This window comes from Acyrthosiphon pisum, chromosome A1 (assembly GCF_005508785.2).
Source record: "Acyrthosiphon pisum isolate AL4f chromosome A1, pea_aphid_22Mar2018_4r6ur, whole genome shotgun sequence".
NCBI classification, from domain to species: Eukaryota; Metazoa; Arthropoda; class Insecta; order Hemiptera; family Aphididae; genus Acyrthosiphon; species Acyrthosiphon pisum.
The window spans coordinates 27,004,600-27,029,085 of record NC_042494.1 but is presented as its reverse complement, the minus strand read 5'-3'; the positions used below and the strand labels follow the sequence as shown (position 1 = coordinate 27,029,085).

General features: G+C 30.7%; 1 protein-coding gene across 1 annotated transcript in view; it reads left to right on the top strand.

The window, feature by feature from the left end:
* The window catches only part of LOC100164519 (reversion-inducing cysteine-rich protein with Kazal motifs), a 48,598-nt gene that overhangs the window by 8,469 nt on the left and 15,643 nt on the right, over positions 1 to 24,486 (top strand). The window contains exons 3-5 of the mRNA XM_001942546.5: positions 13,417 to 13,497; positions 21,035 to 21,074; positions 23,179 to 23,339. Coding sequence (XP_001942581.2) covers positions 13,417 to 13,497; positions 21,035 to 21,074; positions 23,179 to 23,339 — 282 coding nt within the window. The remainder of the gene's footprint in view (positions 1 to 13,416; positions 13,498 to 21,034; positions 21,075 to 23,178; positions 23,340 to 24,486) is intronic.

Sequence of the window (24,486 nt, the reverse complement as noted above, 5' to 3'; positions counted from 1 at the left end):
GTCTTTTTAGTGCAATTTTTAAAATATTTTTTAGTTCAATTTAAAAAAAAAATTTTTTAGAAGTGTTTTAAAAAATTATTTTTTTTATTTTTTTTTTAGATACCAAAACCATAATAAACGAATAATAAGATTAATCAGAGATCGATGAAAAGCTTAATATTTAACCAGTCTGATCATTAACTACGGATCGCGGATGAGCTTAAAACGAACGCGTATTTTATGTAATAAACGACGCAGAAGCTTTGTGACAGACGCGTGTGGAAAGTTTGACCATTACAATTTTAATTTTGATGACGCTCGTAAAACTCACATAAGTAATCAAACCTTTTCAATTATCGAACACATAATATTATTATATTATAATCTACCACAGTCGACCTGCCTGTCTACGTCGACTCGAGACTTGTAGAATAATAATATAGGTTGTAAATATTATAAAGTGTGTGCGTGCACGAGTAAAAGAAAATCAGAAAAACAACTATGGTATATTTTCTGAGAATATCTGCAATATGTACTGGGGAAGTCTCTCTGCTATATAGTAGGTACTAGGTACTATAGGTAGATGTCGAGTATGTCAATAAACCTCGTTATTGATTAGGGCATGTAATTGATGTGTTAAATTTGAATACAATGACTTAAAAGTTACATTGCATACTAAACATTGGTTCTTTTACTGTCGTCCTATATCATAATATGATGATATTTTATTTACTATTTATATTGCTATATCTGAGTAATTTGTTTGTCTACTACTGTTAACTGATATAAGGTAGGTTAAACTAATTATTATTTGTTGCCAAACACTAATCGCGTGTAATATGACGTATTACCTGTATTATAATGATTATTATAACATTATAATGTAGTATACTATAGTAACACTTGTTACTAACTTATAATATCAATAATACTATCTGTAGAACGGTGCAGTGAATGGGTTATTTGTAAGCTATTTAGCTTAAATCTTATCTAAATATTATTTTGAACATTTCAAGTTATATAGTAAATTAGTAGGTTTATAATTATTATTTATTATTACAAGTAAGAGTGAAAAGACCATACGAATAATATTTTTCTGATTACAAAAGTATGCCCAACTAAAATCCATGTTTTTATTTAAATCCAATTTTGTCAAAATGTAAACTTATATAAAAACCATTTGTGCATACCTACCTGCTGTGTATTTTTGAAATTTTTGAGTTTCTGTCGGAATAACTTTTGAGGAACCTTATGTTACGTATTACCAATAATAACCTATTTGTGTATATTATGATTGTTATATAATATGTTATACTAGGTACTTCTATTATATTATCTTGTCTATTATCACTGTTATAATATGTAGGAGCTCTCTTTGATCTCCCGTGCAATATATAATATATACATTATATTGCATTATATTATTAATTTATAATTATCAATTAAAATTATAAAATATATGAGATTACAAACTAGTTACAAAATATTTTCAATCCTGTAACCCTAAACGATTATATATTTTTGAATTGCAACAAAAAAACAAAATCAATTTGGTCGAAAACTAATGTTGCTTAAAAATTATCATTCGTTTATTTTTAAATGTACATAATTTTTTTCTTTTGACCATAGCCCAATCAAAAAAGTAATGTCGAACAAGTAGTTACTAATTTATTAGTTATAAGCATTTAAAGTTTAGATAAGCAGTGTAAACGATCAACATTTTTCCCTGTATGTATCACCCCACACATGAAAACATAAAATACTTATAAAACTATTAACTAAACGCTCAAAATTCGATGTTTATTTATCAAAAATGTTAGATAAATATTCTTCATTGAAATACGAAAACAAAAATAATTTTTTTCATTCAAAAAAGTAAAAGATATTGTTGTTTCATAATGACATCAAATTATGTAAAAAAAACCTAAATACTTTTCGAAATAATGGGTGTTTACTGTTTAATGAATCACCAAGTATATCGCACATAATATTATTATCGGCTGCTGCAGCAGATTAAATTACCACATTGGTATATACTCGACTATAATATAGTAGGTATTAATATAAATATATCAAGAATAATGAGTCGGTATAATTACGCGGAAAATGTTTATATTCCTGGGACGACTAGTGTCGAGTGAATATCTCCTGACCTGTTGTTAACATACGATTACAATGCTTTTATGATGACCCGTGTGAACATTAATATAATATAACAGTTGCGGTATTTAATACATATTATTATGGTTATAATATTATTGAAGGCTTAATAATCTATTATAGTATGTGACATCGTCGTGGACAAAGTCGATTACGAATTAATCTTCCTAGGTCGGAAAGGGTGGCCGGTGGGTACAGTATTACAATACCTTCTACAGAACATTATAATATGATTATAATTTATTGCAGTGTTCATATGGGAAGAAATAATTTGCGGTTGATTGATACAATAATATTGTGTTGAAAAAAATCACCTCTTCATGGACTTATCCTCTAATACAGCGGTCAGCGACAATACCTACATATTATTATATAACGTAGTGAATATAATAGGTATATAATCATAAAATATTCTGAAGTCAAATGTATTCAATAATGGCCTACCACGACTGGAGATAAAATTTAAACGTCTATTTATTAACGTCATGAGATCGGTCGGAGGTGTGAGATTGTCTAAACAGCTGCCAAACGTAACGAGTGGAATTTACATATTGATACCGCATAAGGCGACAATTATCTCACCTCGCATTAAAAAATCCATTAAAACCACATTAGCATTCATCATTTGCATATTATAGCCACCTAAGTTGGGAAAACACTCTAAAGTAACGTTATGACCGTGTAACGACGATATACATAATATATAGATAGGTACTTCAGTGAATATATATGCCACTTGGCTATTTTAGAAAGACATTTGTTATTTTTTTACGCATATTATATAGGTACACTTCAACTATACAAGTTTAAGACAATTATTATTAAATGATTTGCGTGGATTGTATTCAAAGATGCAAGTTCGATATTTGTTTGTTGTTGTACAATCGTGCTTAAGATTGCAATAATTATAATTTGCCTGAAAAAAATATGTTTAGTGTAGGTACCACATATTATATGCCACATTATGATCGATATAACTGATACTTGATAGCGCGCATATTATACAATTTTGGAATGTAAAATAAAGGATGGTAATTAGGTATATACCACATATAATCAATAATACTATAATGAAATAATTATGGTTATTATAATTAAATATATATATATAATATTATACATCTGTTTTAAATTATATTCATTATTTTTTTAATGCGAGGTAATCGTATTTTAGTCATTTGTGTAGAGTTGATTTAAATTTGAAATATATTAATGTGACGGTGTAAATTATTCATTAAAACAATCATCGTTAATTTTATTATTGTTTTTACTATTCATGAGCTTATAACTTTATGAGTCTTCAATAAGTCAATGAAGTTTTTATTGAACAAAATAAAGAAAAGAAAAATAACGAAATTGAGATTTCACTAATTCAGTATTTTAATGTAGACTCTAAATATATATATATGATACATAAATACTTTCATACTCAAATGAAACGCATTTTTTAAGTTGTCTAACATTTTACACTCTTTTACGATTTACGAGAGTAGTAGGTATACGTCCTGTATGGCATAATATTATTCTAAATAATGATATTATATTATATACTTATATACGTTGACGACACACGCGTTGTCCTTTCTTTACCGAATGACAGATATATGTGTTGTACCTATGATATTATAATTTTTATGATTAAGTTTTTTTTCTCCTTTACACGTACACAATCAAATTGAATGCTGACGCACGTAGCCTGGGTATATATATAATATATAATATGCGCCATATTGTTATGTAAATTTCCTAACATCTTTTTTGTTCGTGCGTTTTGTGCTCGGTGTAATAATCCCTTCAACCGCATTTCCAGTGACAAAATGTACCTATACACATCATGCATAACGATAATAATATTGTATACGTCCACCCATAACCCGCAGACACCCGGTCCAATACATTCGAGGTCGACTTTTCACGTGCAGGGATTCGTGGCTGGTCGTGTCTGTTCAACTATAAGTGTCCACACAGAGTCGCAGCCGGCACTAAGAGAGACGACTACATAAATTATCCTAAGTATTACGACGCGCACACATGTCCGCGGTTCTGCACGTGGGAATGTAAAATGTGAGGCGATGGCTGAAAAAACATTGACACGTTTTTCTTGTATATAATGTCGCATGGTGTACCGGGACGAAAAAATATTATGTAATAATAATATTATCCTCCCCGAATAAATGGAAATCTATAAAAACGGCGTACGTTGTGTTTCAGCCATTATAATTATTATGCGATCGTAATATTATTGTCTGCGTTAACGTTTTTCGCTCGAATACGAGATGACTGCACATTTTCATCTCATCGGTAAAGGTCATAGATCATATTATATAGCACGTTTATTGTATTATTATTTAAACATATTTTTTAAATCTAATCTTGAAACTCATTTCACCGTAATCAATCTGAAAAATTATGATTTTGATCGAATTATGTGCTAATGAAAATAAGCGTATACGGACGAGCTTCGTATCATAATTAATATTTTTCAACACATCTTATGCAATCGAGTTTATGTGTTTTATGTGTTTAGTGTTCATTAACAATTAATTCAAGCGTTATTTTGAATTATATTTTTATTAAAATATAGATCTATTAAAAAATTAAAAATTAAACAGTAATTAGTTCCGACCCACGATAATTATTTATAACGAGACTTGGAGTGGGGGAATTTCTTTTCGCCCTAATGAACGTCAACGCAATCTGTTAATGAGTTTCACATGACATTACCGATCATAATTTCTAACACTATTTATTATTATAAGAACGCATAATTTGGATTTATTTCCAAAAAAGGATTGAGAAGTGGGTGCTTATTATTCACTAGTTACGTTTATTTTTATTTGTAAAAATAATAGTATAATTCATTTTTCACCGAAGTCTATATTTTAATAAATTAAACCAATATAAATTACTAATTAAATTACTATAAATATTAATTAACATCTTTATTTTTGTTTATGAAAGGTTAAACGGATTAAAAACGCTTCTATTGTTATAAGCATAACAAGTATTTTTGTTATCTAAATTAATGTTAAACTTTAATTAAGCGCTTTTTAATTCAATGAGTCAGTTTGCAATTTATTATAATATTTTGTTGTTGTTACTACTCACTATCGTTATTATTTATCGTCTATATCGAATATTAAAGTATATTTAATTTAATTAAACACATTTACAGAACGAAGAAGAATTATTTAAAAACGTATTAAATTTATTTGACCATTACTTCCGGTTAAATCGTCATGTTAATTTTATCATTAATTTGATTCTGGACTGAACATTTAGATTATATTATTCTATCGGTCAATTTGGCTTTGAAAACAAAAATAATTTACGGTATAAAAATAAAAAAATCAATTAATGAGGCATTTATTTTTAAATCCGCAGGATGAACAATCACATAACAACTAACCAGCAGACAAAAATAATAAAAATATAATACGTTAAAAAATATCAGAGTTTTGACATCCACCGACCACAACATAATATATTATGCTAATATAACACTATATTATGTATTTTTGTATTAAAATTCAAACCATATTTGTCTTGATAATAACAATAAAAATAATAATAACGAAACGTGTATCGTATACGGTATACCTACGTCATTTTCTCCAGAATGTGTCTTTTCCACGTGACAATAATATTATACTCATTTATAACAATATGTATGTATATTATTATAAGGCCCGTACTAGACGCATATATTTTAATGTATGTGCACCGGTCGTTTCCGGTCGTGTGACTCGGACATGTTGCTTAATCCCTAACTTTTTCACTCGGGATTCGATGATGAATATAAAAACTTAGATCCGAAGTCCGTACGAGCGACGCCGGTCGGGAAATTCGCAGTCGTAGGAAAGTGGCGTGAAAATCCGTTTATCGGTCAATTCCTTGCAACGCGTATCATGTGCCGGTTACGAGGAAGGGAGGTGATAGGACTTAACCCCCCCCCCCCCCTTAAGTCTTTTTTTTTTCATTCTAGTATTTTATATTTTTATAATATTCTTGTTTATGCGGTGGAAATATTATTACTAATAATTTATTAGGTATGTATTAAGGCTAAGATTTCTATGTTTTATAGCATATAATATTTTCATCCTCCTCTAGTCAACAAACTCATTGGTTGTCAGTTACGTCCACGATTTGGTTTATACTGAATTGAATAAAACAATATTGTTTTCTTGCATACTTTTTATATATTTTTGTAATCCAAGTACATACCTATATAGTTGCATAATTTGAGTTCTCGAGAATTAATTTGAAAAAACAAATGTAAAATTAATCCGTAAATATAGATACTATTTATAATTTATATAAACTGTCATGGTCGAGTGAAAGATAATATGATTTGATCTTAATAGGCTTGTGGACCATGGTCGTTTATAAGTTACGATGCGTGTTTTCCCCGTGGATACAACATTTTACATTTCTTAGTGACATAGTGTAATATTTATATAAGCTGTTTCGAAGAATAACCAAAGTTCCAAGTAAAGGTACAAATCAAAGATAATTCATTGAAGAATTTGCTAGTGAAGTTTTCAAATGGTACTATTAGTTTTATTTGCGATCAATTTGTATACAACAAATATTTTAATACTATTTACCTGATATTTAAAATAATTTGAAATATATTTTTATGCATATATAGTAGTACTATTTATTTACTCATTTGTTTAACAATATTTTATTATAAAAGATTATCTCCAAAAGTCTAAGCTTGTAGAGGAGACAACAATATTCTTATCAATGTAGCTTTTTACATAATATGTATTTTTCTGTATCAAACTATTAATACATCCAATATTAACTTCAGTCAATACAGATTAAATTAACAACATAAAATACTACCTATGAATGTACTAATATAGTAATATCAATAGTTAATATTTGCAAACTAGTCCTAAATACTATTATAAGCTAGAAGTGTACGCCTGCAATAGAATTGCTTACCCAACACAAATCCACATAGTAAATATTAAATAATATAATAATTATTTATTACCGAAATATCGTATGAATATTTTTTGAAAATCTGAATTCCTCCACCTCACCCACCAATAAATACCCTTTAGATTAGCTACGGCGGACTACTATACAGTCGTGTCGTAACAACAGCGTTGACTTCCACACCATCACCCTGTATAACAGGAATTCCGCACACGTGTGCTTTTTCCGCGTTGCACATGCAATGACGTGTATATATATATATAACAACACGCCACAATACCAGCTATGCCTTTATAATAATAATATATAAATCACAACGCGCCCTTTGCTGCTCGTTAAGTATTATTACATGCAAGTGTAAGCAGAGTACTACGTGTGAAAGTATATGTATATATATATTATACTATGAGTGTGTCTATGAGGCCAACCCAGCCAAGGTGTCCCGTCTATCGCGCGGATGTCTTAAATCAACCGGTGTGCCGCCGCCGTCTTGGTAAAGTAAAGTTAATAGGCAAACAAACAACGGACGACGACGGCGACGACCCGACGCTGGCCGACGTCCAAACGCGATCCCAAGTCGACGTTTCAATTATATATGTATATATTATCATAACATTCTTATTAAAATACAGACAGTATATTATATTATTATATTATATTATAAATAATTATCGCGAACACGGGCTGCAATTTACTGCAATATAGTGCAACGTTTGTTATGAGTTTATGACTTATGATATACGACGTCGGATTATCAACAGCACAAACCGCCGATGACTTCTTTCGACCGTTTGTTTTATAATATTATAGTATACCGTTTTGGCGACGACCTTCCACTGATATTATATTATACTAATATATATGTTTAATAATATTTTCGTATGCCACAAGACGCAAAACGGGTTTTTGTCCGTCGTCGCGGGGTGCATCGTATGCACGCACTCACGTCTCTTCCCCCTCACAAAATCCTTGTTATTATTATTATTACTACCGTACACAAACATAATATTTTATTGTCCGCATTTATGTGTGTTCGCGTGTGGGGGGTTGAATATTTTCAAATACTTAAACGATTGCCGCGGGAACAAAACATTTATTCTTGTTCGTACAAACTCGAATTTTTAATAAATCACATGCATTTTTAAGGATGAATTTATCATTAAATCAGTGACAGTTTCGAGCATCACATTTAACCACTTATGCGCAGCATTTTAACAGACGATGTTTCGATATTTTAAAAGCCAATTTTTTTTTAACTCTATCTACCCAATCTGGTTTCAACCCAAACCAACTGCAAGAACCTATAGAAAAAAGGATCGGCGTTTACTACCCTTATAAATAATATTAACCAGTTATATAATACACTGCACTATATATGGGCATGTTTTGTATATACGATCGGAACTGTTTTATTGAACACTGCAGAGCAAACGGGGTGAACAACCGTGCAAGTCTATTATATCAGCAGGTACGCCACTTACGACTTATATACCTTGTTTAGGACTATATAGGATACCTACTATATTATGATATGATATATATTATATTATTCTCCAAATAAAGTGGTCGGCTGTGGGTGACACGCGTATCTGAGTACTCCACAAATACAATAATGTATTATGATTTATGATACTATGGGTTACATCAAGTTTATTATTTTCAAACGACGATAGTGTCCTCGATTTAAATATTGATCCTTGCATAACATGTATAGTTAATTTAAAAAAAAAAACGATGAAACGTCACGTACGTCACGTAGGTTACATACCTAAATGACATTGTATTGATATGCCGCGATGTCCACTTCGATATTATTCCAAATGCAATGTCTAATTTTATGTATAGGTATACTAGGTAAACTACAGTATACCTAACACAGAGGATAACAGACAAATCGTTTTTAGTTAGTTGTTGGAAATCTCAAATGATAGAATTTAAAATATTTTGCTCAACGAGAACTCTGAATGTGCTACAGTCATGCATTCAATTACAATCTAATTATACTATTATTGCACTGACAAAAAATATTAATTATTAAAATCACTGATTTTAGTTTGTTTGTATTAAAATAATTTATATAAGCGTCATGTAATAATAATATGGTCCAAAAATTATTTAAAGTGTTGGATAGTTTGGCAAACGCCGTGCGCGCACATGCCAATTCATTATTTTTAATTCCAGAAGTGTTAAGTGAATTTATACTTTTAACAAAAATAATTATATTTTGGTGTATTTCAAGGGAGACAAATTTAATTAATATTTCTAATATAATTATTTGCTTATTTTAGTTAATTTAACACGTATGAAAACAAACCATAACATTAATATTATAACCCAATATGACGAAACTAAATTGAATTGTTACTTATAGTCATACACTCATACGTGATAAAAATTTCGTAGTATTCTTATTTTAGTTGATGTCTTATGATATTATATTAGTATATTATATTTTATACACATTTTTAAACCATATATTATTATTTAAATAAGCTAATAATATTTTCGACAAAAAAGTACGATTTACGACTTTTTAATTGAGGTTAAATTTTTAATAGTCCTATACTCGTCATCGTCTCTACGAGTAACCGTTTAATTGATTAAACATTTTAATGACTTCAATATACTGCTCTAACGGAATCCTTTATCATATTACTAGTTACTACTATAATAGTAATCCTACCACTATTCTACGTCTACCTACTCGACACCTCCTACAACCACTTCCTATGACTACCAACTACTAGTTACTACCAATTTACTGGTACACTATAATACTAACCAAAGATCTTATTATTAATAATAACGTTTCCGCAGATATACGTCAAAGTGGACTTTATAGTCGTCACAGTGACATGTAAATTTATTTTAAACGCCTAATCCTGAACGTTTAAAATGTCCAACATTTTCGTTCTTCCATTTTGAAATCGTGGTATCGTTCACTTGAAACACTCAACACTTAATATTTAATAGTTTTGTTTCCTCGTTAGGTGTCTACATTTTACGACGAGTAAGCGTAAATAGTATATTATATCACATTTTTGTGGGAAAATGTATACTATGACTTAGTACTATAGCCTATAATGTCTATATGACTACCTATATAGGTTCGGTACTGATTCGGGTAAATATACCTAGTGCATTTTAATTTTCTTATCTTTTGTCGTCCGTCTGCAGCAATATAACACGTCATATTATTATATGCTATAAAAGCCCTCGATGATTAGCCAACCAACTCGAGCTGTTTACGAATTACGGGAAACGGAAGAACACTAAACAAAGTAAAACGGATATCGGCGTCGTCGGGTGGTTTACGCGTACGACTAGAAAAATAAATTAAATACAGACTAACAATATTATTCGACGGGACTTGAATGGGTAACGAACCGAATTCCTTGTAGTTTGTCGGACACGCACGCACACGGTCGCCGTCGTCCGAATTCGTAATCGGGAGAAAAATAATAGCATTACAAAAAATGACATTCGAATTATTATAATACATGTATAATATAATATATTGTATATAATATCTACCGATTGTGTTATTCTTTTTACTATTATTATTACTGTAGTCATACATTTATGTTTCTTTAGATTTTGTGTTTTTGTATTTATTTATTGTTCATTATTCAACACGCCGCCCGCCGCACATATAGGTACACGATACACGAATAATATATAATACTCGCGTATAGATACTCCCCTAAAGAGAATAGAACGTTGAATTATGCATTTTTTAGGTACCAGCTACAGTCATGTGTGAGCGGTTATGACACGAATGGGGTTAGATACTATTTCGATGAAAATTAAACAATAATTCATAAGATGCGTGTAAAAAGTATTTACTGATGCAAATTATAGAACATATCGAAATAAATAATAAAAATGAAAAAATGAACAAAAGAGGCATAAAAAGACAAAAAATCAATAATGTCGAAAAACCCAAAATAGAATTTATTTGAATATTGAGATTATTAGTACCCATAATTTGAACATAAAGTATTGTGGAAGTTATGTCTTATATAGTCCACTAAAAATAATGCATTCTTTCTACAAATTCACAACTTTAATAATAATATTGCTACATTATTTCGGTACGTACCTACTGCGTATAATATTATATTATGTGGGTTCGAGTATTTCTGTCCGTATGCTCCATGTGTCGGCGTGTGACGGGTTAATTGAAACGTCGAAAAGTAAACGGCTCGAGGCGGCGGCGCAGGATCTACGGACGTATTGTATTAGTGACTGTTAAATAGTGAACGGCATAAGTGAATAACGCTGCCACTTAAGATACGATATCCGCCCGTTTAAACCATGCCCGGGGTACCATTTGGGGAGGGTGTACTGTTACATTACCTACTTTGTAATACTCAATATTAAATAAACAAACCTTCAACCCCATACGCACACATACATAAAATACAATATGTCATAATTACTACGACGAATAAAATAGGTCCACTTAAAATGTTGGCACCTTTATAAAAGCACCACTGCAGCTTTATAATGTATACATTTTGGCATTTGCGGGTCGTGCAATTAAAATATGTACATGGACATAGATGCACGATATTGAACCGAAAACGTTCTTCTCGTCTAATGAAAAAAAAAATATAGTTTTATAAAGTCAGTATACATAATGTATAAATGCCTCGTGAGGCTACTATATATGTATATGTTCACTAATATAATTCCTAAATATAATATATTATGCCAAACGACCATTTTGTAATTTTAGTCACTTACCGCCAGATGGAATTCTTTTATACCCGGTGGTATAGTGTTGGCTTATACGCGTTACATCGAAGTAACGTGGAAAGAATAATATTTTATGGTATAATAGGTAGGCACTTACTTCATATTTCCCTTTCGCACGTAACACGTGACGTATACAATATACATCCTTCTATAATTTCTCCGACTACGCCTGCTTATCCGGCCAAATATATTTGAAGACTCAATGTGACATTTCACATAATATAATATTATTATTTTCAGATGTTCAACCTATATAGCTTATGGTAGTTATACCATATATACGTATAGAAGTATTATACTGTAAAGGTTTAAATGTTTAGTGGAACCTGCCGCGGCGCCGTATAAATACCAGAACAGACGGATAAAAACCAAGAATTATAGGTTCTTTATTAGCTATTAAAATTCACGATTTTCGATAAATATTCGTATAATAATAATTGAGCAATTCAAAAATTATAATTACATTTCATAGTGACCAAGTATCAGTTTGTAAAATCGCATTTTTATTACGTATATAAATTTGGAGGTTTGAAATCTTCAAACTCATTTTTATTGCGTATAAATTATAATGAAATAAAAATAAACATGTTTTTTTTCTCAGAAAACAATATTTCATAATAACATAATATATGCGTATAATATATGCGTTATAATATTATGTGAAATTCCTTATAATTTTTTAGACCCTCGCTTATAAAATATGTACACGACTATATAACCAGATGTGACATACATAATTCTCTTGACATTAATTCACTAATATTTTACTGTTTCAAGATTAAGCTAGAGATGTTCATTAATAACGTCCAATATCTCCTGTCAGCTCTATGTATCAGAAAAACAAATTCAAGCTGTGCGCGCTGTGAGAAATCATATTAAATCTCACCATAAAACCATCAAGTGGAAATAAATATAATATAGTAGCACCAGAAAACATAAACATTTTGATGAATTGCGCATGCGTAAAAAATATATTTCATATAATTACCTCGTATTTTATGAATTATTATTATTTTAAGATAATATCATAGTAGAAACAACATAAGACAGATTGAATTTATTATTTATTTAAAAATAATTTTGTATTAAAATAAAATAAAAATTAGAAATATTTCTTTAATTGTCGTCTAGAAAATATATAGTATACTAAATAAAAAACATCAAATAAAAATAAACAAGGTATACGATTTTTACTAGATATTCAATAAATTTTAAAGGAATGTTAATTTTATCTTCATAAACATCAAGTAGGTATACCTAACTATCGTAAGTTATGATTTTATACAACAGCTGCCATTAGGATTATAAATTTATAACTTTATGTTATTTTATGAATTCTGATAACAATCTATCATAAAATAATATTATTTAATAAGTACGGAATAATCGTATCTAGCTATCTTTATATTATGTTCATAATAATGTTGATTTATATATGATGTAGAAATTGAATTAATATTTTTTTTAATGTGGTATAATATGTATAATATTAGTATAAAATAGTTTCATCTTGTAATAAGATCCATGATATTATTATTATTATTATTACTATTATTTTTTTTTCAGTTGGCTGTTTTACAAGAATACCCAAAAGACAAAATAGCTGGACGGATAACCGATTTTTATAATCAATGTTCCTCAAAAAATGTGAGTATATATTTCTATATTTATTTACAAATATTAAAAAAATATAATTATCAGAATAAAAATTTGCAGAAAACAAAATTGAAATAACAATATAGGTAATATTATAGAGATTTTATTATAATATTTTGATACTCGTGTTTGATACATGTTTGGTACCAATACATTTTATTTAAAACAATCATTTAGAAAGTTTCCAAATCTAAAAATTCGAACACAAATAACGACATAACAATATATCATCCGTCCCCGTTGAATAATAATATAAAATCATGTAAATAATAAATACATTTTAAAGTGAAAATACTGCAGCGGTGTAGCGTACTTTTATCTGATGTTCCGTCGAGTTTCAGACGGTGTGCGGCGGGGAACCATGTCTCCGTACGTATTTAAACCAGTTGGCGTGTTTAGAGGTAAAAAAAAAACTACAGGATATTTTCCCTATAAACGAATATTGAGATTGGAATAAAGACAAAATAAAAAAAAACAAACAAACAAAAATGGAAAACTGGTTGTTAATAATAATAATAATAATAATACAATTTTGCCTCCGAATTGACGACAACAATATTGTAATAATATCGTCGAGCGATATAACCGTTGGTGTTTACACGCATTATACACGCCCACGCAGGGACCATTATATATATGTATAGAAGCATATTGTACAGATACCTACTCTACTGTAAATAATATAATATTGGAGTCATTTCGGATAAATCGCGTTCCAGACACACTCGCACGCACAACACGTGTGTGTAATCCGACCCGACTCTTGGGGTGCATACCTCCTACACATGGTCCGTTTAATCCGACACCGGTGCAGTGCACATATACATAATAGTATATGTGTATAATATACACACGTATAATCCGCCGGCAGGATCTTGCTCGTTTTCTGAAATGTGTCTTTTTTTCCCTTTTCGGCGTCTGTCGTGCGTGTAATGCGCGCACACCAAAATAAAGTGAATATTATAATATAATATATAATGATAATTATAAACGTCGATACGCGCCTCCCGGTTGCGGAAAAATGAGATGATTGCTATATTATTAATATATTATATACACATTTATCACCAAGCATGTTCACCCCATTTTTTTCTTTAACAGTGAATTTATTAAAATTTTGAATTTTAGAATATTTTTATTAAACTTAAGGAACATATTTTTAAATACTCATACATTTCATACCATTTACACTTGTGGTGACTTATTTTTTACAAATGAGAGTCACCCTCTTAGATTCTGAGCGGAGTAATGAATGTATACAATGATGAGTTTTGTGTGTGAGTGTAGGTTATACACGAAATATAGTTGAAAATTATTTTCAACTTAGGTTTCTGATAGAAAATGAGATCTAATTTGTACTTTTGAAAGGTGAAAAGCATTTTTCAAAAGTTTCGGGAAAAAAATTTGAGGACAAACGGGAATTTTTATGTAAAACCAGTTTTCGACAAAAACGATTGTTTTTTTGGTGTAACTCAAAAGCAAATATCCGTAGGTACTTGACATGTTTACCAAACGTTTATATTAGCATTATCTAAACATTATACAATTTTCAAAATAGTTTGAAGCTTTTAATATTTTTACGCATATTTTGAACTATTTATAGACATTTTAAAATTTTCATTTTTCATTTTTTTTTTCATTATTTTTTTATAAACAATTTTTCGTTTGATTAGAAAGTTTGAAAATGTAATATAAAGTTCCTCATAAGTTATTATTATAAGAAATTAAAAATATTAAAGTTACATAATGAAGGAACAATTTTTTTTTAAATTCAAATTAGGACGAAATTAGATATTTAAGCTAAGAATAACGATTTTAGTTATTTTGTCATAGTTTAAAAATATTATTCGTGATGACTTTTAAAGTTTATTATTGTATTTTATACACACAATGACATTTTCAAATGTAATATTTTCGCCTTTTCGATAAAAATTAATTTGACCTACCTACTGTAATAGTCAAATAAATTACTTTCATAGTAATAATATCATAAAATATACTTTTAGTACCTAATATAGCCCTGACAAACCCTCTTCTTTCAGAATCGATGTCCGTATGCAATGATCTATCATTAAATTCAAATTTAACACATCCATTATAGTGACCCAATCGACATCTACTGTAGAGCTGTAGTGCCTGTAGTGTGGTACTCATTTGCTCATATTTTTTTTTTTAAATTTTCAATCAGATGACTTTTTGAAAATATTGGTGTATCTAATGGAAATTCGAAGTAATTTATGAGTTTGTGTGTTAAGGTTAGGTTAGGTAACTTATCGTTAGGTATAAATCCATGATAATGGGTTTGGAAGAAATTGGGACTATATAATGATTTTAAAATGTTATTAATTAATATTAATTCATCAACATTATATAATTTTAAAAAAATGTCTGTGTAAGTATAATAAATACTAGATCCAATATTACATATATTTTATAGTTTTGAAAACTCATAGTTTTGAAGGACCATCATGCTTAATATTAGATAATATAATATTATTTTTGTTTTAATAACTCGGAAACTATCGGTTCAAATTTATATTTATTTACCTACCTAAATCAACATTTTCGAAAAAACGAACTGTTTAATAATTTACATAAGAATGATGGTCGGTTCTCATTTGAAAAAAAGAAGTTTTTACCGCCACTTCTTATATGGTATGAAAATATGGTCCCCGCATAAACTTATAAATATTTGAATTTGAATAAAATCTTTATCATGGAAAAATGACGGGGATAAGTATGCTTGCAGGTGGTAACATCATGTAAAACGGTTTTTTTTTTCTTTCTTTCTCGAGCCCCCCGAACTGGCCACAATGCGCGCGCACAAACACACACTCACACGCATAAGATATACATGTATACGTAATATTATATACTTGGCGTATATATATATATGTATGCATATATTATATATATATATATAAGTACGCCGGGCATGAGCGGTATACGCGACGTGATAAATCGACTCGGCTGCCACACACGCGCACCGGGCGCCCGCAATCTTGATGACCACTTATCCTTGTCACCGGTGTCGTGATTTAAAACAACACTATATAGGCTACCTATATCGTAAACACTGCACACTGGCGTATAAATATATATTAAAATATATGTGCGTCCATACGTATATATCCCGTGTGTATTTTATGCTCATGATGCCGTCTGGTGCGCACGAGTTATGGTGTATCGACGCGAAAGAGAGAGAGAGAGAGTGTGTGTAAGTGTGTGTGTGTGTGTGTGTGTGTGTGTGTGTGTGTGTGTGTGTGTGTGATATCAACACGAGAAACGACGCGCAACTATCATAAAATTAAAAACCGCGGGAGTCCGTCTGGTTCTCACGACGAGCGCCTCCACAGCCGCTGTGATCGTCGGTATATACGTCTTATATATCCTCGTCAAAATATTCCTTGTCGGATGTCCAGTTCATAATATTATATTATTACTTACAACGTGTTGTCTATATACAGCCGTTATCTACACAAAATTAATATATTAATATATTCTTTATTAAAATCAACATTCAGAAACGCTAATAAATATATTCTATAATACATATAGGTTGTCATGATTAACGCGAAGGGACGCTCGTTTGAATAATAACGATGTATTACCGAGTCGAAGATAATATAATATTTATATAGGTATATACCAAAATAAAATACGAATCCCCGGGTGTGAAGGGATATTAAGATAAACGGCAAATGTGGCGCTCCTAAGGGTAGTTTAAAAATGTCTCAATACCATTGCGCAAAACTTACGTTCTTATCGAGTGGAGTTATTCATTATGGAATATCGTGTCATTTTATATAGGCTTACGCGGACCGATACAACAACCATAATATTATTATGCGACCGGGTTACCGAAATTGAGGGAAAATGTGGTCAATTTTTAATTCGTTGGTAACGCGTATTTGAATACAATAAAATCGTATAGAGTATTTTGCTGCAGTAAGCGTGAATAGTAAAAACTATGACATTGCACGACTATAATATATCATTATTACAGCGAGTAATGAATATTATACTCACCCGCCCTGTCGGCTGTCAAGCGGCGTCAATCACGCCGTCGTCCTCTTCTATGTACACCTGCAAACTACACAATAATAATATAATATATGTATTCGATTTTTTTTTCAAACATTTCTGCAAATCCGTCCGTTTGCGCATCCCGTTACGTTCGGATTTTTTTTTCTTTCTTTTGCGATTTCTCCGACAGCCGCGAATCAATGGACGAATGCCGCGTCAACGCGCCGCTGTATCGATGTACAATATAATAATATAATACCATATTATAATATATTATTATAACCGGTAGCAATAATAATGGAACGTATTCGCCATTCACGTCACCATCTCATCGCTCTTGACGACGACTGCTGCAGTTGTAGGTATCGCCCATTATTATTATTATATTATCATTTGACACACAAACGATTTTCGCCCTATACATAAATATTGTATTGCGCTCGCACCCATCTCGTCAAACTGCGGTGCGCAGGACCATCGATAAACCGTCCGACAGACACTTTACACCACACACTATGGGAGAAGATCACGATCTGTACCCACAATCCACATAACATAACGTACCGCGGATCACTATGACATAATATAGGTATTACTACAATACCACCGCCGCGGCCGCGTAATACGAAACGTGGTCGTTTACTCGACGCGAAAATTCGTTCGTCGCGATATATCATATATTGTTACACTGTTGCTGCAGCGTTTTGTCGGTGGTTTGGACAGGAGTTTGGTATTATTCGGGGAAAAAAAAAACAATAAACGGAGTGGGTTTATACCTACTTACGCGTTTCTCCCGCCCGTTTTGGAGACGCTACTAAACAGGCAGGTATATAATATACACAACGAACAAACGTCGCGGGACATGTAATAAAATTAAGTAGGTACCGTGCCGTAAAATAACTCTCAGCGGGACGTTTGGGGTTAGGCCCGCCAGACGCGCGCTTCACGTCGGTCTGGTGCACGTTACGAGGAGTCCGCGGGGGTGCACCTTCTGCAGCGGGGCATGTCGACATCGTAATTCATTAATCTACCTCAAAAAAAGTTCCGTGATAGTAATCTATAGGCCCTTCAGTCCGCGAAAAAAAATAAAAATACCTTCTCGGGACAGTGGCGATAAATATGTTTGATTTATTTAACGAGATACCACTAACACCCGTGCAGCACACGGTTATGTATGTGAATAGTCTATGTCCTATTCTAACCGAGTAAGGAAGGGGGGAGAAAATATCGAGTATGCCCGGCGAGTTTTCAAAACAAACATTTCCGATTTATTATATTATTATTATGGTGCTATGGGTGATATTATGAGATTTTGTAATAACGATGATACGCAGTAGGCATAATATAATTGTACGTATAACCTTTTGTCGTTTCGATGTCCTGCGTTCCGTGTATTTTATAACGTTATATTATATGTCTCATCTGCCCGGCGAAAACCCACGCGAGTGAGTTATATCCACGCAATAAATGTGTCGTCTGGAAGACCTGGTTTTTAAAATTTTTAATACCTGTAAAACGAGTGTTTTAAAATACTTCGATGGCCATAATAATATAATATAATATATTATACGACCTTTTTATAAATTATATATATAAGAGATAAAATAAAAGATAATATTGTAACGTGTGAATCTTTCCGAATTGTACGCGTAACGGCAATAATATAACGGTGACATCCCACCCACCCCACCCATCACACCATTGAAATGTTCATCGAGAATGTTTATTACAATAGATATACCTAGACAGCTATTTATATAGTACCTATACTAAGATGTATAATAATACATTAATTCACGATAATGGATTTAAACGAAATTAGTGTGTAGGCACGTGTTTTTTATGGTCAATAAATTAAAAGAAGTCGCATGGTGAATAAACAATACTCGTAAATACACTTCCGTATTTTATATGATCACTCAATAACAGTCGATGAGCTGTGTATTATTATTATTTATTCCGTTTTTAAATTACCACATTCAGTTTTCGTTCATTTATTAATATTATTATGTTTAATGTGTGCACAATGCTTGTGTATACATCGGTAGGTAGAAACATTTTCAACGAATGTTTCATATTTTTCATTTTTAAATTGTGTTTTATCACTTGCAGACAGTTTTATCGTAGCTGCCGACGCTTTACTTGTGATGATTCATTTCTTTTAATCTTGCCTCGATTGTGTATTGTGCATATTATTGTCACTGACTATTTAATTTTAAATTTTAGAACTAGCTTCAAACAATATTTACATACTATATCGTATCATATTATACCTCCTTATATTAATCATACCTGTAGGTATAGTGTACATAGATACAGGTTAATATAAAATATCTTCATAGTTATTATTTTTAGGTATTTATTGAAATAAATATTTTGTTTAACACCTTATTATGACTGTTATTTTATTCTAATGGCGAAAAACGTTTTCAAAAATATTACATAAACATGCTAAAATATTTATTGTGGTCGTTGAAATAAACTTTTATTATTTCCTACCTAAACACGTGTAAACTCGTAATAAATTTCGACTAAAAAATAAAATTTAATTTAAAAAAATCAAAACACAAGAGTGATAATTATAATTATTTGGTATATGATATATAATATATTATACTATACGTCCTAATGAATTCCGACGTAGGATACCCGATCCTTTATTTCGTTTCGGGGTAAACTGTATATACAGTCGTCCTTAGACCCTTAACAAAAAAACTAATAATAATAATAATAATAATAATAAAAATAAATACAAAAAACAAATCCCAAGACCACTTCTGCAGACAGACGGCGGAGGATTATCCGAGTGAGTCCGCCACCGTTCGGACATCTGTTATTTATTATTTGTTCGTCATATTCCTGTAAGATATCTTATAATATATGAGTATATATGACCCTATCCTACACACTCGGGACAAGTATTTACTATATCTATATAATATATACGAGTAAGCCGATACTCCCTTCGCGTATTGTAGCAGGTACTATCTATCTACATCGGGCTTTCTATTGGTTTAGACTTCAAAAATTGTAATTAAATATGTATAGTTTACCACGTAAATGGGGACGTATACCCTATGTACGTATCGTTAATTTTAAACTCGAGATGGCGCGACTCCTCCGATAAGCTCCGATAATGCTCTTAAATTCCCTAAAGATAACGTTATCGAATATAACACGGCTGCTAGCATATATATTATACGAACAATTTTTATGGAACGATAATAATATAACAAGTCCTAGTCGTTAAATGTTTTATTATAAAAATAATTTTGAATTTAAAAATTGGTAAATTTGTCAAACGTTTTTTTAAATTGACGTATAAAACTGGGCCACCAGTCAACGCTGCAGATTTTCGTATAGTCTATAGAAGACATAATATTATGCTCCCAAATATATGGCAATTACCAATTATTGGTACCTAAATAATATGATCAAATGTATATTATTAATTATTGTACGTAATGTATATTGATTGTACGTTTATATTTTTTGTTCTCAGGTCCGACATGTTGAATGGTGTATGTCGTCTTCGGCTCAAGGTAAATCGACCGTATATAATGAGGTATTGGGTAATAAATAAAAACAGTGAAGAACGTCGTAACATCGGAACATTATATACATAAAATGATTATATAATTAATATGAACATGCGTTAATTTTACACTAAATATGCAAATTTGTGGTGATATTTTTGTCTATGAAAATAACTAATTATTTAAATAAGATGTAGACAAGAAAAAAATTAAAAACTAAATTAATGAAAAAATTAATTGCTTTTTTCTTCAGATTTTGAATCGTACTTGATTTGTAGAAGGTCTATCTGCTGCTAAAAAAACCTGAAATCGTCCTTTATTTATTCATAAATATCTAAAATTAAACGTAAAAATATGCTAAAAATTTCTGCGATTAAAATCTATATACGTGCAGTGATAAAACCGGATTTCCTTACGAATTTATGAAGTCATATAAGTCAAGTCAGGCCTAACTTGTACGTAATGTATAATATAATTATGCTACAGCTACACTGCAGCTTACACATATAAAAATATAATAATAAAGTAAACGCTTGAAGTTTTACAATAACCTCAACGTATACGTTATTAGCTTGATTTATATTTGATACACAGCATATATAAATATTAGTTTAACATAGGGTTGTGTAAAATGTAAAAGATTGGAAGCTTTAAAATTATTCTTTAAATTTATTACAAGTAGTATAAACAATATAGGTACTTATAGAATATACAATACTTAATATATATTTCAAAGAAATTTATCTTAATTTAATAAATAATAATATTTTGTTCTGACCGTAATTAAATAATAATAATATTAATACAAGATTGAAAATATAATATAAGAGATTCTCAAGAAATATTTAAATCAACATATTATTATTAATTATTGGAAATTGGTGAGAAACGGACACTGTGATAAGTGGACACGAGTGCAGAGGATCATTTTGGTGGAAAATTGAAACACCGTAGCCCCCCTCTCAAACGATATTGAAATAATAAAATGTATATGCATACAATCATAAGTAGATGGTAGATATTAAAATATACGTATAATATAGCAATGTGATATTATTATAGTCATTAGTCGTATCCACATTACGAATCTAATTAAGTAGGGGGTCGTGAGTTATTATTTTTAAAACCGCACCGCAGAGCAAATATTCGTTAATTAAACACGGTTAGATCAAGTACACGCTTGATCGAATATGGTTGCATGATTAGTTATGCGTGGGAGGCACCTTGCCTTTGTATACAATAGTAGATATCGTGTACATTTTCACTATTCATGCGAATTTATAATCCATCAATCATAGAATATAAAGTCATATCCATTGTAATTCTGCCATTATACTTACAAGAATATCGTTATATGAGCACTTGCCATTTCTCGTAAAAAAAATATTTTTGTTCGTCGAACATATTATTATAATGTATATTAATTATATGGCTTAGTGCTCTGTGATGTCCATCCCACAGAGACCTGCAGGCAATTAGGAAAATTTCGAGTAAAATGTTTTAAACGTGCAGATTTTTATTTAAAATTGATCGTCCACCGCATGACTTTATATGACCCTATCCTTCATAAACTCAATTTAGTTAGTTTAGCCAAACGCAGACTATTGGCCAATATTATCATTCGGCTTTCCGCTGAAACTCCTCTTCGACAAAATGTATTGTCCGTTAATATACTTTCCGAACTTCATTTTAATAATATATTCCATCTCGGATTACCCGTTTAACTAAAATGTTTTAACTTCCTTTCTGCTCAACTCGGACTACTAATAATATTACGAACTTAATGAACCTCTATATGAAAACCCGCTTTTTGTATATATTGCCAATACCATAAACCTTCTTTCTTTTTGTTTTTAAAATTTGATTTAACATGCATTTTACACTGTATATTTAGGTACCTACCTAGTCTAAGAGTCTTTATTTTTTTATGTAAAATTGTTTATTATTGAACATAGTAAAGTAACTCTGCGGTAAGATTATACTATATGATACAGGTATCCGCGTATGAGTCGTGGGCGTGAAACTGTTTGTCGCGTACACAAATAGTTAAGAAAATAAATAAATCAAATAGTGTTTTTGACTTACGAACGTTTGATGATGGTGTCCGCAGATACCGAGATAAAGTGGCTGGACGCGGCTAGGAAGTGCTGTGACGTGGCCAGGTCGGACAGCTGCCAACTGTCCTGTTTGGACCAGAACTCTGAGTCCCGATCGGTGCACAAGAACTGCCAAGACGAAACGGATTTCTTCAATTGCCTGCAACATCAACAGGTAACCGCCATAGCGTATATACTGAACATTATAATCACGAGCGCCACCTCGTATACGTTTTTTCTCAACCCGATGCGCATTGTGTTGCAAGCAATAATTTCTCGGAACACACACACACACACACACACACACACTGTAGTGTACGGATATTATATTATACGATCCGTGCTAAAAAAAATGTATTGTGACATAACATGTTAGGAGAAAATTGCTCGTTTTATGGTAATGATTAATGATGGTTTTAAGTACCTGCGTGATAACGATATTGATAGGTATATAAATGTTTAATATTTACATAATTATTTTTATGTACACAGAACTGCAGGTATCTTACGCATTACTATACGAAATTTTAAGTAAACGTAGTTGTTTTTTTGTTATAAAACAGAAGTTTAATTTCCTTTATTACAATATTATATGTGATATATTGATTGACATTGAAATTATACAATATGCATTATGCATTTGTTTTCAAACAAGCTAATGTTCGTGATAGACTAAATAAATTCTTCTTAACTAGTTCATATAAATTATAAAAGAGTTATAAATAGGGATGCACATGTAATGCACTAATTTTTTTCATTTGCGATATGCCATGCGCCTTTAAGCATTATTAAATACTATGTAAGATTCGGTCAAAAAAGTTAAAACTCTAAAATATGCAAACATACTAGTTTTAAAATATTTATAAAAAATATATGTGACACTGAGCAAAATTAGTTTGTTTTAAACACATCTAGTTGAGTACTCTGCCAGTTATAACTTATAAGACGTGCCTGCCTAAACGTTACCATTTTGTAAGCATTGTTATAATCACAGAATTAATATAATCAATTGATATGATTAAATAACGACTCACAATATAAAGTGTATAAAAAAATTTGTTTTTAACATAATATTTTTTATTATATTTACACGTCATATCATACGTCTTGTCATTTTAATTATCAAATTCAATCTATTATTATTATTTAATTTTGATAGATAGGTAGATTTCTAATATTATGAAACCTTCTGCGGTGAGGCTCTATATAGACAGTCTTTCAACATAACTGTAGACGTATTAATTATTACAAGTTGCACGTTCAATGCCGAAAGTTTGATAAGACATCATCGCGAATATCATCATCATCATTATGCCTACGTT